We start from the raw sequence: 17,225 nt of genomic DNA, 5'->3' as shown, positions 1-17,225 counted from the left end.
ATGAGTAAAAGGCCTCAGTCTCCTCTTTCCGTTAAGGTCATTCGCCGATTTCAATCTCTTCCTCTGTCCTCTGACTCTATACCAAGCCAGGGAGATGGATTGTGGTGGCAGACTGGATGGGGACTGATTGTAGATTGTTTGGCTCCCCTTGGAGAAAAGCCACAGAGAGGAGGATGAGGATATTCCCCTTGTCTTTCCGTGCCCACGAAGGACCAGAGAAGGGCTGGCGGGGAGAGGGAGCGTTTATCTCTATCCCAGGTATACCTCCATATTTTAAACAAACTTTCCCAGATTGACAGGACCATTGCAATTCTATTGGGACTTGAAAATGGACTCCCGTCAAGTAAATTACCTTTGGCGTTATGACCATATCAAATAAAGTAGACAAAAGCGCATGTGAAAGATGGCTAGCCTCCAGTTATGCCACCCCATCCACCCTCCTCTTGCCCACTCCTGTCCGCCACTCATTATCAAGACCAGGCAGTAGAGTTCCCGTATGGCCTCATCCTGTTGCGTGTGGCTCTTGATGTGTAATGACTGCAGATACCACCCCATCAGAAATCTATTTGACCAAGGAACAAAAGTGCACCACTTTATAGATCTGTGCTGTATAAGGTTCAAGGCTACGGTTAGGTTTAAGATAAAGGCTGTGTTTGTTTCCTTGCGAAGATGATCCTATGTGTGCTTATCCCAGTGTAACAGAACAATGTGTTGACCTTCTGACCTAAGCTCAGTGGCAGTCCTGTCATGTGCACCACTTGTGAATATTCCTTCCCCATTGCAGTAAACTTGTGTTGATTTTAGATTGTCAAGGTTGCTGATTACAATTTCCGAGCCAGGTTTACCGTGGCTGCCTCTTCTCTCAACCTTGTTCTCTGCAGCACTGCAAACAGCACACTAATTAATCTCTGTCTCGTTAAAGGATGCCAGTTTCACAGTGGTTACTCCTACTCCAGGTAAACCTCCACCCCTCGAGAAAACACATGCCTGCCTTTGGTTAAGTTTCCTGCCCCCATGCACTCTCTGCTCTCTCTCTCGCTCTCTCTCTCTCTCTCTCTCTCTCTCTCTCATCCTCTCTCTCTCACCCCCTTTCTCTTGCTCTCCCTCCATTTCTGCTTGGTAAATAAATCTGATCAGGCATTTCCTCAGTTTATTAGCCAGGCGAGGCAGCCTTTGGAGTGGGAGAGTGCTGACTGCAGCACATCTCACTTGCAGGGCCGGGAGATTTAATACATAGCAGATGTGTCTGTCTGAGGCGAGCGTGTACAAACTGAGCAACCGGAACTTCGACTAAACAATCCGCTCAGAGGATAGAAATAGCCTCTATTGAAAAGAGCTTTGAAAGGAAGAATTCTCAAGCACCTGAGTTCGGGTTTAAGGCTGAGGCAAAGTGGAGTGCAGTACATTTCAACTGTTTGGTATTGATTATAGACACACATCAATGATGATTACCGAGAAACATTTTTTAGAAAAACAAGCTGTCTGTGTATGCAGTTCAGTCTGGGTAATAGCAAACTATGTGAGATCAGATATCAGACACGGTCATCGCCTTTCCGTGAATCGAGAGCTCTGGCGATGATGAGTTAACTGACTAAATGTTTTATATCCTTCCTTTCACAGTGAAGGATTAAAAGGAGTGTGTGAATCACATGAATAAATCACCACTCATTGTCCTTGCAGCGTCCCTTTCTGATTCACTGATTGACTGGCCAATCAGGAAATGCTGCTCAATGCATGTTAATGCCCTGGGCCAATTAGTCAATTGGTGTCCTTAGTGCTCCATATAGTTTGGGTCATATAATAAAATAGGTTGACAAATCCCACATGTTTTGGTTAAGCTCTTATCTGTTCAAAATCACCTAAAATGTGTAACGCTACAACCATACTTTAACCTGTTCCACCTACAACTGTTTAACCCTGCTGTGCTGTTGAAATAATCTACAAAAGCTATCCTTTTGAAAACACTAAGCATGTTTGCTCCGAAAGCACGGAGGTGGGTGTATAGGCAGCCAGATTCGCTTTTTTGTTTTTTTGTTGAAGGATTCTTAAGTTATTGCATGATTTTCTGTTCTGTAGCTGCCAGTTGAGCCACTGGAGTGACTCCCTTAGGCACTCAGCTCTGGTCTTGGATCAGTTGTCCCTTGGTCATGGTTAGCCATTGCTTAAGGGCATCATCTACTAATGTCACTGCCAATCTGCTTGGTTTAGTTTGACAGGCAAAACCAGAGTCAGTCGAGTTCGCCCACAAAAGAGGATCATCGTCACATAGTCACTGTAAATGTATAGTGTATATAGTGTAAAAATGCATTCTATGCATTACAAGATGAGTCATACTGTAAACATATTGTGCGCACATACTGTATACACACACACACACAAAGACCGGGGGGTGAACTTGATGATGCTTAGAAAATCAGCACAGTAAACGCATCTGCGCATGAACTGTAAACTGCCAACAACACACAGAAATAATCTGAGACCTCACGTCTGGGCTCCCGATGAGTGAGATATCCCTAAATCTCCAACTCCCCGTGAACAGGAGAGCCCAGATGACAGGTCCTGGTTAATATCCACATCCAAAGCCCTTTAACCAGCGCTGTGCTAGCAGGAAGAGGGAGCTGTGTGAAAGACTGCTGTCCTCCCCACGGACTCCTTCGCTTCCCTTTCAGGCCGGGGGTCTTTGGGCCCCCTCCCTCCCTGCTCCCCCCCCCCCCCACTTTACTACAGATGCGGCGTCCCGCCAGCGACTAGTGTCATGTGGCCCTGGGCCGCTGGCTGCTGAATAGGATGTCGCCGTAGCGATGTGGCAGCTCGCCGCACTAGTGCTAAAACAGGGCAGTGTTGTTATGACAGCCTGCCAACTACATTACATCTGTTCTGAAGGAAACACATTCCTAGTATGAGTATCATGAGTTACTCTTGCATGTGTACTGTGAATTCACCTTTGCAGTTCAAATGTACATGAAAGCTTCACTTACAGTTAGTCTTAACTGGAAAATAAATGCTGTATTGAAGTAATAATTGAACCAGATTGAATTAATATTTTTTGAGGAATCGAGGAACACATCTGAGAGGAGCCTGTGTGAAAGTTGCTCCAATTCCATTTTCTCCCCCGCGACTTTGAAGAGATCAGAGAGCACTCGGTATGTAATTGCAATTTCTTGGAACCATAAAAAAAAAAAAAAATGGGGCAATATGGATCTTTACAAGTCTTCAGCTGCTGCACTCACTTCATCAAGCGTCGAATCCTCCAGAAATCCATGTAAAATAGAACTGTGAGTGTCGGGGGGGATAAAGGACTCAAGGAACGCACTCCGATTTCCATCTGTCATCTGATGATGATCACCACCGCCACCACAGGCTGACAGGGCACTCTTTAAGGAGCCACACACATACAGGCACAGGCACACGCACACGCACACACACACAGGCACACACACACACACACACACACACACACACACACACACACACACGCACACAGAATATGAATGGAATAGGCATTATATATGAATGCCCGCACAATTTTATTTTATCAACCCTTTTTCATTTCTGCTCATTTCCATAATTAGTGAAGGCTGACGGTGTCCTTGTGAACAACTGCCACTGTGATTAACTGCTTAAAATTCTGTCTTACTTCACTTTGACGGGTCCAGTAGAACAACAGTGAGGACACGCTGTGACATGTTGTAGTATGATTGCGATATCTGTATAGATTGCACAGTTTAAAGAACACATTAACCACAAAACCAAGTTTTACTTTGAAATTCGAGACAATAATTTGATGGGGAGAGGCAATCAGGATAGCTAATAAATAGAGTAGCAGCAGCATATGTGAAGGGTGTGAAAATGTGTCTGTGTGTGTGTGCGTGTGTGTGTGTGTGTGTGTGTGTGTGTGTGTGTGTGTGTGTGTGTGTGTGGTGTCAATATGCATGTGTGTGTGTGTTTTGTGTGTGTGAGTGTATGTAGTGTGTGTGTATGCGTATGTGTATGTGTGTGTTGGAGTGTCATTGTAGTATGTGTGTGTGTGAGTCCAGTGATTGTGCATAGAGCCAGTGCAAGAATGCCAGTGGGGGAAAAAAGGGGTAGCCATGTGATTAACTGTTCAGCATTCTTATGGCTTGGGGGTAGAAGCTGTTCAGGAGCCTTTTGGTCCCAGACTTGGCGCTCCAGTACCGCTTGCCGTGCGGTAGCAGAGAGAACAGTCTATGACTTGGGTGGCTGGAGCCTTTGACCATTTTTAAGGCCTTCCTCTGACACCGCCTGGATTGTAGGGAGCTCGGCCCCAGTGATGTACTGGGCCGTACGCACTACCCTTTGTAGCGCTTTTCAGTCAGATGCCAAGCAGTTGCCATTCGAAGCGTTGATGCAGCCAGTCAAGATGCTCTTCGCGTTGCAGCTGTAGAACTTTTTGAGGATCTGAGGGCCCATGGAAAATCTTTTCAGCCTCATGAGTGGGAAGAGGCTCTGTTGTGCCCTCTTCATGACTGCGTTGGTGTGTTTGCGCCATGATAGGTCCTTAGTGATGTGGACACCGAGGAACTTGAAACTCTCGACCATCTCCACTACAGTCCTGTGAATGGGGGCGTGCTCGGCCCTCAGCCCCTTTGTCTTGCTGACGTTGAGGGGGAGGTTGTTGTCCTGGCACCACACTTCCAGGTCTCTGACCTCCTCCCTGTAGACTCTCATCGTCATCGTCGTCGGTGATCAGGCCCACCACAGTCGTGTCGTCAGCAAACCTAATGATGTTGTTGGAGTCGTGCGTAGCCACACAGTTGTGGGTGAACAGGGAGTACAGAAGGGGACAAAGCACGCACACCTGAGGGGTTGTTGCCTACTCTCACAACCTGGGGGCGGCCCGTCAGGTAGTCCAGGATCCAGTTGTAGAGGGAAGTGTTTAATCCCAGATTCCTTAGTTTAGTGATGAGATTGGAGGGCACTATGGTGTTGAACTCTGAGCTGTAGTCAATGAACAGAATTATCATGTAGGTGTTCCTGTTGTCCAAGTGGGAAAGGGTAGTGTGGAGTGCAATAGAGATCGTATAATCTGTGGGGCGGTATGCGAATTGGAGTGGGTCCAGGGTGTCTGGGATGATGGTGTTGATGTGAGCCACGACCAGCCTTTGAAATCTTTTCACGGTGTTGGGTTCTGAGAATAGGAAATATACTTATTCATGTCACTGAGGGAGAGAGGGTAATGTATAACGTTTACATTATATCAGGGATCCCATTGAAAGACTGAGTGCAGAGAAGCGATCACATGTGGCAGGTATTGATGGATTAGTGATGAAGGGGGGTCGAGGTCAGGTCAGGTCATATTAAGGGAGGAAGAACAGTTTATGGCCCATATCACTTCGTGTCCTGCCTAGCAGTAAAATATACAATGTTTAATGTTTATACCGATGTGTAGGAGGAGACTCAGCCTAGGAGGAAGGGTTAAATACCAGTGCTTGTGTGAAAATGTTTTTGTCCTGTGCAGCTGTATTGATCCTCATGGAAGAATAAACGTGGTTGAGCTTTCATAGTGTCCGGGTGAGTTTTTTGCTCTGAGAATTAGAACCTAACAATGGCTACAGATGTGAGTGCCTCAGGTCGTAAGTTCTATAGACAGGTTACCTTGGCATTCTTGAGCACAGGGACTATGGTGGTCTGCTTGTAACATGTCGTTTTTACAAGCTGGGTCAGGGAGAGGTTGAAAATGTCAGTGAAGACACTTGTAGGTTTCGATCTTGGTCCTGTATTGACACTTTGCCTGGTTGATGGTTCATCAGAGTAGGATTTCTAATAAGCGCCTGGATTAGTGTCCCACTCCTTCAAAGTGACAGGTCTAGCTTTTAGCTCAGTGCGGATGTTGCCTGTAATCCATGACTTCTGGTTGGGATATGTATGTACGGTCACTGTGGGGAAGATATCGTCAATGCACTTATTAATGAAGATGATGACTGATGAGTTAAACTCCTCCAAGCCATCAGATGAATCTTAGATCAAATTCCAGTCTGTGCTAGCGAAACAGTCGTGTAACTAAGTATGCGCTTCATCTGACCTCTTCCGTATTGATACTGGTACTTCCTGTTTGAGTTTTTGCTTGTAAGCAGGAATCAGGAGGATAGAGTTATGGTCAGATTTGCCAAATGGAAGGTGAGGGAGAGCTTTGTATGCATCTCTGTGTGAGGAGTAAAGGTGATCTAGTGTTTTTTTCACCTCTAGTTGCACAGGTGACATCCTTGTAGAAATGAGGTAACACAGATTTCAGTTTTACTGCATTAAAATCACCGGTCACTAGGAGCGTCGTCTCTGGGTGAGCATTTTCTTGTTTGCTTATGGCACATACGGCTCATTGAGTGCGGCCTTAGTGCCAGCATCGGTTCGTGGTAATAAATAGACAGCTCTTGGTAAATAGTATGGTCTACAACTTATCATGAGGTAATCTTACTCAGGCAATCAGAACCTTGAGACTTCCTTAATATTAGATTTTGCGCACCAGCTGTTGTTAACAAAGAGACACACACCCCCTCCCCTGAGCTTACACAAAGCTGCTGTTCTGTTCTGCCTATGTATAGAAAAACCATCTAGATTTATATTTTGCATGTCCTTGTTTAGCCACGACTCGGAGAAACATTGGATATTACAGTTCTTCAGATCACGTCGATAGGATAGCCTCGAACGGAGCTCTTCCAGTTTATTCTCCAGTGATTGCACGTTCGCCAAAAGAACAAAGAGTAGACGCGGCTTATCCACTCTCCGACACAGTCTCATCAGATGTCTGGTGTCGAGGATTTGGATCTGGTCTGGGATAGTGGTCTTTCGCCTCCGACTCATTGAAGTAGAATTCCTCATCCAAATTGGGTTAGTGACAGCTGTTCAGAAAGTATTCATACCCCTTGACTTATTCCGCATTTTGTTGTGTTACAGCCTGAATTCAAAATGGATTAAATATTGTTAAAAAAAAAAATCTTAACGCTAAACTTTGTGGTAACAGTTAGTGTAAAATTTCCTGTTTCAGCATGACAATGCCCCCGTGCACAAAGGGAGGTCCATGCAGAAATAGTTTGTCTGCACAGAGCCCTGACCTAATCGAACACCTTTGGGATGAATTGTAAGACCGACTGCGAGACAGGCCTAATCGCCAACATCACTGCCGACCTCACTAATGCTCTTGTGGCTGAATGGAAGCAAGTCCCCGGAGCAATGTTCCAACGTCTAGTAGAAAGCCTTCCCAGAAGAGTGGAGGCTGTTATGGCAGCAAAGAGGGGGACCATATCCATATTAATGCCCATGATTTTCGAAAGAGATGTTCGACGAGCAGGTGTCCATATACTTTTGATCATGTAGTGTATCAGAAGCCAATGCTTCAGTATAATCTACATGGGATCAAGAGGACATTATAGTATCATAGCAAGAGTACGTCATAGATAAACCCTCCTATTATGGTCTCCTTGTGGTATGTGTAGATTATGGTCTTTGTAGCTGTCCAATTTAATATGTGTCTAAGTACAGTATATAAGATAACATTTATGACTATGGTATTTTTTGTTTAACGTGACTGTTTTGTTTTATGAGCCTGGTGGTGGTGCTTGGCAGCTATAGTGTAAACCATGTGCACACCAGCACAGAAGAGAAAAACAGTATGCGGGTGTATAGATATAAAGAGGGCTAGTCGAGGTCAACTGACGACAGACACACAAGGATGTGTTCTTTTGAGTTCAGGGGGATGCTGGGAGGAAGGTGACTGAAATTGCCATGGTGATGATGAGTAACCTAACCTCTCTCTTTTTCCTCCATCTCCCAACATTTTCCTCTATATTTTTCACTCTCTTTCTGAACATTGCGCTCTATTTCTGAAAATTGCTCTCCTTCTGTCTCTCTTTCTCTCTCTCCTCTCCCCCTCTTTCTCTCTCACCATTTCTCTCTCCCCAGGTTCCCTGACTGTGTCCATCACAGACATGCGTGCTCCAGTGGTGGGGGGCTCCGGGGGTGTCTACGCTCTGTGCTCGGCGCATCTGGCCAACGTCGTCATGGTAACTGCCGTCATCATCGCCTTCATTGTCACACTTGATAACAGTATCAATGGAGACCAAAATGTCAGAGAAATCCCGTTAAGAGAGTTCTCCTCCACACAACATCCTTCTGTTTTGTGTTTGTGCTTGTTTGTGTTTGTGCTTGCCCTCATCAAGCTCTGCAGGTGTGAGTGGGATGTACAATGGGAGCGATGCGCTTTAGCAAGGATTCCATGCCAGAGAGCACACACAGAGCACACACAGAGAGTAGGTCCCTATCAATATGATGTGATAAGGACTTTTTATAACCGGCTAACAAGCACTTTTTTGGATAAGAGCCATCGAATATTCCAGAACCCCCATGATCATAGCTTATCAGAAAGGAACTCTGCATTTGGGCTATTGACTTAACTTGAAATGCTGTTTTGATTCCACCCTTGATCTGTTATTCGTTGTTTTCCTTTGTAATATATTCTTAACACCTCTCTATTTAGAAGTGCCAAACTCTATGCATATGGGAATATTAAAGGCTATGTCAATCTGTTCCTCAATACTCCCTAGGTGCCTGGTCTGCCAAATGTCTCCGCAACAGAAAACATAAAATGTGCGATCACACTGTCTGTCTGTCTGTCTGTCTGTGTGTGTGTGTGTGTGTGTGTGTGTGTGTGTGTGTGTGTGTGTGTGTGTGTGTGCGTGCGTGCGTGCGTGCGTCAGCATCAGTGTGTCTGGATGTGCGATGTCTCAGCACATTCTGTCAGAAGACTCAGGGCTGTGTAAGATCTGATGAATCACTCTTAGTAGAGAAGGCCTTCACTACAAGCAAAAGAGATGCCAGCAAAAGTCGAACTCAAAATGCATCAGCAGCCCCAGAGTAAAGAGTTTAAACTTTGACCCCAGAAACTCCCAGAAAACTAAGCGTCTGTTGTTTATTATGCCTGGCCCCCGGGTTTGTTTTTTCTTCTTTGCGTCTCAGGGGGCGGAAGTGTTTTTACTCCAGTAGACCTCATCTATCTGTCCAAAAGCTTTTATCGTCAGTTATTTGGATGAGACGGTTGAACAGAGGTTTTGTCTCACTGCTGTCAAGGCCATCAAAATGATTTATGTTAAATCGGCCAAATGCCTCTTCATCTCTACATTAAAGTTCAGACTGAACAAGAAATCTGCACCTATCCTGGTTGAATTAACACTTTAATTTGTCCTCCCGCGGGTAACTAGAGACCCAATTAACCTTTTATGTACTGTATGTTGATCTTATAATTTATTGAAAACTTAAGTGTCATATACTCATCCAAGGTTAAAGTGAGTGGTGGTGTTTCTTTGGATTTTCTCCTACTATATCTATTGTGTTATATTCTCCTACATTATTTTAACATTACTACAAATGTCAAAGTATTTTCTTTCCACTGGTACCAATTATATGCATATCCTGTTCTTCAGGGCCTGAGCAACAGGCAGTTTACTTCGGGCACATCATTCAGGCGCAAATTGAGAAAAAAGGGGCCTAGCCCTAAGAAGATTTATTTAAAATAAAAAACATGTTTTCCCATCTCGTGAGGTTAAATAAAGAAATGACTATAGTAAGTGCCTATTAAGTGCCAAATAAAGTAACAGGGTTGCCTGTAACAGAGTTTAAAACTTCATCTTAAATCATCCATAACTCCCCTCGTGACAGGGGCAATGGAAGCCTGTTGTGTTCAACGGGGAGGAGCAATTAAATGCAAGCTTCACACATTTTTATTTTATTGTTAAAACATTTCTAGCCATCAATGGTAACAGGGTTGACGTTTTATGCTCGACCCGCTCAGTTTTCCACCACAAAACATAAGAAAATGTACAACGCTATGATTTCACTACTGTAGATATTTTATTTTTTATTGAGCAACAAGCTAAAGAAAATAAATAGGATGAAATGAGATTAGCACTTGCTCGTAAGAATGAAGACCTTTTGAAAACAGACATTTCTTTTCGGAGCTAATGTAAAAGATGTACCAGTTCCTCTCGATTCGGCGCATACCTGGCACTAGCACGAACACGTGACCTCTGCCTTAAACACCTGTGACTGCCCTCCTCAAGCGTCTTAGCCAAATGCGCCACCTCAAAAGCTAGCTAATGAGGCAATGCAAGCGGGGACACTTAATGTCGAGGAGTAGGTTTCACACATCCCCGTGTGCTACACTAACATCGTCTTGATGTAGAAATTCCAAAGAAAAGTACTCCGTTTTTAGAATACTGTACAAAAGCACCTCATTATCCCCTTGTCTCAATGGAGGTACAGCTTCATTTAAATCCCTGAGCTTAGTATTGATAGGCAACATGGAGGATACACTTCTCTCCATTGAGAGCATGTAAAACAAACTTCAGCAAGGAAAAAAATAAGGGAAAGTGAGCGTCTCTATCACGTGAGTGCCCCCCTTCTCCCTTCCTTATTCATGCTGCTTGGTTGACCTCCCCCGTACTCTGACACTTGTCATTTATTTGTGCTATTACTGCACTTTCATGAGGCCCTGCCATCGCATAGACGAATAGGCTGAGTTGTGTGTATAGGCCTGCACTTTATTGACTTTCTTCAGGATCTTTAATCTTGCGTGGCACTCGGCTTTGCCTGCCTGGCTTCCTCTGCAAGGGAGCAAAACACTACTGCTTCCTCCCGGGTCTCCTAGGACCTAGAGGATATGAAGAGGGACGAGATTGGTGCAATCCTTCATCCTGGGTAATAAACATGTTATTCTGAGGCAGAAACCTTTTGTATTATCCCAGGAGGAACACAGGGTGTTTTATTGGGCCGTTCTCACCCTCCGTAAAGCTATCTTAACCCTGATTAATAGAACGGGCAGCAAGGTGGATCCACCGATTGGAGACCAGCCAGGTGTATAATCATGTCTCTGTCTAGTAGGCCTGTCCTCATCCTACCTGTATGGAAGTGGATGTCTGATCGCTGCGGTTCACACACGTTCCCTACAGAATGCAGAGATGGTGGAGATACTCACTGTGTAAGCTGTAAATGTACAGGTCTTTGGAGCTGACTGCTTGTGTTTGACTTGCCGCTCGTCTCTCTGTTTTGCAGAACTGGGCCGGTATGCGGTGTCCATACAAGCTCCTCCGCATGATTCTGGCACTGGTGTGCAGTAAGTTTCCTACTATATCCATATAGCCATTCAATATCTACACTATTTTCAAATCAAATTGTATTGGTCACGTTTACGTGTTTTGCAGATGTTATTGTGGGTATAGCGAAATGCTTGCGTTATAACTTGAGTGGCCCTTGTAAAATGAGTTGAGGTATTGCTTCAAGTTCAATGGGGTTGAGTGAGTGGCCCTCAGGTTGCAGATTGGATATGTAGTATTTCGTTCAGAGGATATGACTTATGCTGCATGGCAGTGACTTTTCCCAATTCACTACGACTTTCGTCAGTGTGCAATATGTCCCGTCCGTCTGTCCTGCGTTGGACTTCCCCATACCCCAGTCTAGTGTATCCTTAGCCAGCCCATCTCTTTAAACATAGCCTTAGCCTTAGCAAAGCCCTAGTCTTGGACTCTACTCAAAACCCTATCTGCCAAATCCCACATTTCCACTCATATTGATGACTTCTTCCATTGCAGTGAGTTCGGAGGTGGGCCGTGCTGTGTGGCTGCGCTTCTCCCCGCCCTTGCCCTCCTCGGGGCCCCAGCCCAGCTTCATGGCCCACCTGGCGGGGGCGGTGGTGGGCATCAGCATGGGCCTGCTCATCCTGCGCAGCTACGAGGAGAGCCTGCAGAAGCAGTGCTCCTGGTGGGTCATCCTCTTCTCCTTCATCACCTTCCTTCTCTTCGCCATCTTCTGGAACATCTTCGCCTACGAGCTGCTGGGGGTGCAGCTTCCACCCGCTCCCTGACACCAAGAAGCTCTCTCTCACTCCATTACATTTTCCCTCTCACTGTCACATGTCAAGACCCAGCGCCTTCGCCGTATCCTTTTCCTGTCCGCTCAGCCAACCTCCCCGGCAAACACCATTCAAAACACAGGAAGTTATTTAATTCAAAACTGTACAGACCAGGAATAATTTTTCCCAATGTACCCATGATCTCTGTTTTGTGGTGGGAGGGAATTTGGTAGCAATATATGCAGGTGAAAGATGTGTAGCTGTCTTTATATTCTCATTGTGGAGCATCCCTTTTGTCTTTTGTGTTGAAGCTTAACCCAGCTTCAGGTAGAACCTGTCAGAGAGCCATTATGATTAATACCATGCAGCGTCAGCTCTCCTTTGTGTTCAGGGTGGGTTTATGACCCTTGAGGTGCTTCTTACTGGACAGATGTGTGTTCTGTCGGTATTCCTCACTGCCCCTTTTAAAGACATGAGGCAGAAGGACACCAATGTTCTACTGCCCAACATGCACCTAAACACTAGATCTACACTGTAGAATAAGAATAGGAATTCACGGGATTAGGTATTACATGTAACAAGGCATGCAGCTAGGAAGGTGGAAAAGACAGAGAAGAAAATAAATCAATGCTGAAACCGTGATATCCTATTTCCCCACCATCACCACCGTGGTGCTCATGTCCCTAGTAGCCATTGTCACTCTCATTTTCCACCCAACCTAAATGCTTCAGCAGGTTAGCATCATCTCTAGCAGTACCATACCCTAGCCTGCTAAAGCACCAGCATCTCATCTAGCCCATGCTCTAAGGTCCAAACTGAGACGTGTGCTCTTTACATCCCCGGACACACCAACCCGCACCCTTCTCCTGTGTCACCGTCTCCAAGAACAACCACTGCCTGATGCTGTAAGTCAGTGCGGGAACGCAAAGCGAGCGACACAGGCCTCTCTGTCTATTCTCACTCTAACAGATGGAACTGGGGAGGGCAACGGACATGTCATCATCGCCTGACCTCTGACCTTCGTGTCCCAGCGGGCATTGGGTTCAGTCTGTCAAAGCCCAGTCTATACCTCAGTGTCTCATTCTTAGGGACTGTATACTTTTGTAAAGGAATGTACACATAAAAAAAGGAGTGTTAATCATTTCTTTCTGTTTCTTTCTTGTTTGGGAAAACAAAAGAAGAACATTTCAAATGGTGCAGACGTAATGCTATGATTGTTGTTCTTATGATTCCTCCTACTATACAGCTTCGATCCTCTGAAAGTGATTCGACAGCAGACACCCCTGGTTACTATGATGAATGAACATCGATGAAGCAAGTTACACTCATCTTTATAAATCTTAGTGCTTTACAGACTAAGCCATAGAAGAACCCATTCAACGTAGAAATGGAAAACAAAGGCAGAGTGAAAACAGTCTGTTTGCTGGTATATGCTTCGGTGAAATTTCTGCCGTGTCGTCCTCATTGGTAGTGTCAAAGCTGATAATAACACATGTCATATGAGTTATGTGGCAAATGAGACCGGATGACAAAGCCAAACTGTTTGTGCAAGAACATGCTTGAGAAACGCTGGACTGTCGCTCTCAGGCGACATTAGATATTTGTTGATAAACACATCTTAAAACCTTGGTTGCCAGATAGAATATTTAGACACACGTTACTACATGGTTGCCAGATTCTAAATCCCCCCCAGTGTGGTGATGCCTGACGACAGTATATTTTGGTTAATGACACATTTTGGATAGAGAAACCTGCCACAAATTAGCTCATTGACTGAATCAAGAAATTGCTAAGCTTTGACTAATCTTGAAATTCCATTCACTTATTTAATTTCTGTATACTTTTTTTCTTCAGTCTGTAGTCTTTCTAATTTGGAAGGTTTCTTCTGACTGCTTTAGAACACTTTTAGAGTTGCCATTGCTGACAATTGGTCTCAGACATAATCCTCAGCATACATGATTATGTCACTGACAGATGATACAGGCATACTGAGTGTGCCATAACAAATAACTCTATGAAAGGTGAATTCTATCTAAGAGGAGGATAATTGTGCCTCGTAAGCTAAAGAATCCATAGCACATTAACCCAGAAAAGGCATAGGGCTGATGAAAGGGCTATAAACTAAATACCGATGTTATTGTAAAACACATAAAACTGTTTAAAGGTCCAATGCAGCCATTTTTATCTCAATATCAAATCATTTCTGGTTAACAATTAAGTACCTCACTGTGATTGTTTTAAAAATGTACTTCTTAGCAAAGAGCAATATCTCAATAAATAATTATGCTCGGACTGAGTGAGGAGTGGAAAACTGAAAACTAGCTGTTATTTTCAGAGAGGTTCTTATGGGTCTATTAATGAATTGATGTCACCAGGCAGGCCAAAACTCCATCCAACCAAAACAGGCAGACATTTCAGGTGGTCTTTTCAAACAGCTCTTACACTAAAAAGGCATTATCATCATTTTCACAGTATTATTCCAACCTCATAGTGTGGAAATATACTGTATATAAAACAAAGGAGAATCGGGTTTTTGACTGCACTGGGCCTTGAATAGGAACCTTCCAGGAAATGAAAACTAAACGACTAAAGGGGTGACAAAAGCTGAAGTACAAGGTACAAGCTTCTATCTCCCCACCCTTAAAAACGCACCCAGGTCTCAGTTAAAACAGGCTTTTTAATTGTATTTTTGAATCACTGTATGTCTAATAAATCCCTGTATGTGTTTATTTGATAAAAGTAACTCAAAAGATATATGTTTTATCATGTATTTCTCTGAGACTCTTTTTGCCATTGAAATGTGCGGGCGTGTCAATACGAATGTAAATATATTTACATACACAGCCCTGATTGGCGTATAGGATCTTCTAGACTCCAGAGCCTACCCCGCTTACCCCTTCAAAGTAGGAGGCATAGAGATCCTATTAAATGACTAATCCCTCAATGTTCCAGAAAGGCATGAAATGGCAGCCATTTTGGTCAGGGAGAAATCCAAACCAGTCTAATTAGAATTAATGGCAGTAAAGTCATAGGTGATGTATTTTCTGCTTTTCCTTATGCTGGAAAATAAAAGTAAGGCATGTGATATATCAGAAGTTGTTTAATAGAAATACTGCCATATACAGTACATACAGTTGAAGTCGGAAGTTTACATACACTTAGGTTGGAGTCATTAAAACTAGTTTTTCAACCAGTCCACAATTTCCTTGTTAACAAACTATAGTTTTCGCAAATCGGTTAGGACATCTAGCTTGTGTATGACACAAGTAATATTTCCAACAATTGTTTACAGACAGCTTATTTCACGTATAACTCACTGTATCACAATTCCAGTGGATCAGAAGTTTACATACACTAAATTGACTGTGGATGTATTTCAAGGCCTACCTTCAAACTCAGTGCCTCTTTGCTTGACATTATGGGAAAATCAAAAGAAATCAGCCAAGACCTCAGATTTTTTTTTTTGTAGACCTCCACAAATCTGGTTCATCCTTGGGAGCAATTTCCAAATGCCTGAAGGTACCGCATTTATCTGTACAAACAATAGTGTGCAAGTATAAACACCATGGGACCACGCAGCCATCATACCGCTCAGGAAGGAGACGCGTTCTGTCTCCTAGAGATGAACGTACTTTGGTGCGAAAAGTGCAAATCAATCCCAGAACAACAGCAAAGGACCTTGTGAAGATGCTGGAGGAAGCAGGTACAAAAGTATCTATATCCACAGCAAAACGAGTCCTATATCGACATAACCTGAAAGGCCGCTCAGCCACTGCTCCAAAACCGCCATAAAAAAACCCGACAATGGTTTGCAACTGCACATGGGGAGAGATCATACTTTTTGGAGAAATGTCCTCTGGTCTGATGAAACAAAAATAGAACTGTTTGGCCATAATGACCATCGTTATGTTTGGAGGAAAAGGGGGGAGGCTTGCAAGCCGAAGAACACCATCCCAACCGTGAAGCACGGGGGTGGCAGCATCATGTTGTGGGGGTGTTTTGCTACAGGAGGGACTGGTGCACTTCACAAAATAGATGGCATCATGACGGTGGAAAATTATGTGGATATATAGAAGCAACATCTCAAGACATCAGTCAGGAAGTCAAGGCTTGGTCACAAATGAGTCTTCCAAATGGACAATGACTCCAAGCATACTTCCAAAGTTGTGGCAAAAGGGCTTAAGGACAACAAAGTCAAGGTATTGGAGTGGCCATCACAAAGCCCTGACCTCAATCCTATCGAAAATATGTGGGCAGAACTGAAAAAACGTGTGCAAGTAAGGAGGCCTACAAACCTGACTCAGTTACACCAGCTCTGTCAGGAGGAATGGGCCAAAATTCACCCAACTTATTGTGGGAAGCTTGTAAAAGGCTACCCAAAACATTTGACCCAAGTTAAACAATTTAAAGGCAATGCTACCAAATACAAATTGAGTGTATGTAAACTTCTGACCCACTGGGAATTTGATGAAAGAAAGAAAAGCTGAAATAAATCACTCTACTATTATTCTGACATTTCACATTCTTAAAATAAAGTGGTGATCCTAACTGACCTAAGACAGTGACTTTTTACTAGGGTTAAATGTCAGGAATTGTGAAAAACTGAGTTTAAATGTATTTGGCTAAGGTGTATGTAAACTTCAACTGTATACAATGCCTTCGGAAAGTATTCAGACCCCTTGACTTTTTCCACATTTTGTTAGGTTACAGCCTTATTCTTTTTTTTTCATCATCAATCTACACACAATATCCCATAATGACAAAGCAAAAACTGGTTTGTAGACAATTTTGCTAATTATTAAAAAATAAACTAAAATATCACATTTCCATAAGTATTCAGACCCTTTACTCAGTACTTTGTTGAAGCACCTTTGGCAGCGATTACAGCCTCAAGTCTTCTTGGGTATGATGCTACAAGCTTGGCACACCTGTATTTGGGGAGTTTCTCCCATTTTTTTTCTGCAGATCCTGTCAAGCTCTGTCAGGTTGGATGGGGAGCGTTGCTGCACAGCTATTTTCAGGTCTCTCCAGAGATGTTTGATCGGGTTCAAGTCTGGCCTCTGGCTGGGCCACTCAAGGACATTCAAGGACTTGTCCCAAAGCCACACCTGCATTGTCTTGGCTGTGTGCTTAGGGTCGTTGTCCTGTTGGAAGGTGAACCTTCGCCCCAGTCTGAGGTCCTGAGTGCTCTGGAGCAGGATTTCATCAAGGATCTCTGTACTTTGCACCGTTCATTTTGCCTCGACCCTGACATGTCTTCCAGTCCCTGCCGCTGAAAAACATCCCCATGCTTCACCATAGGGATGGTGCCAGGTTTCCTCAAAAAATTAAATCTTGGTTTCATCAGACCAAAGAATCTTGTTTCTCA

The 17,225-nt window shown here is 43.9% G+C and overlaps 1 protein-coding gene across 2 annotated transcripts in view; it reads left to right on the top strand.

Moving 5' to 3' along the window:
- rhbdl1 (rhomboid, veinlet-like 1 (Drosophila)) overlaps positions 1–14,609 on the top strand; it is a 51,237-nt gene extending 36,628 nt beyond the window's left edge. For both annotated transcript variants that reach the window (XM_029629429.2, XM_029629430.2), the window contains 3 exons: positions 7,918–8,018; positions 11,062–11,122; positions 11,598–14,609. In XM_029629429.2, the coding sequence (XP_029485289.1) occupies positions 7,918–8,018; positions 11,062–11,122; positions 11,598–11,869 (434 nt within the window). In that variant the 3' untranslated portion in view covers positions 11,870–14,609. The remainder of the gene's footprint in view (positions 1–7,917; positions 8,019–11,061; positions 11,123–11,597) is intronic.
- The last annotated feature ends 2,616 nt before the right edge of the window (positions 14,610–17,225 follow it).

This window comes from Oncorhynchus nerka, linkage group LG23 (assembly GCF_034236695.1).
Source record: "Oncorhynchus nerka isolate Pitt River linkage group LG23, Oner_Uvic_2.0, whole genome shotgun sequence".
NCBI classification, from domain to species: Eukaryota; Metazoa; Chordata; class Actinopteri; order Salmoniformes; family Salmonidae; genus Oncorhynchus; species Oncorhynchus nerka.
This window is presented reverse-complemented; position numbering and strand designations above follow the sequence as displayed.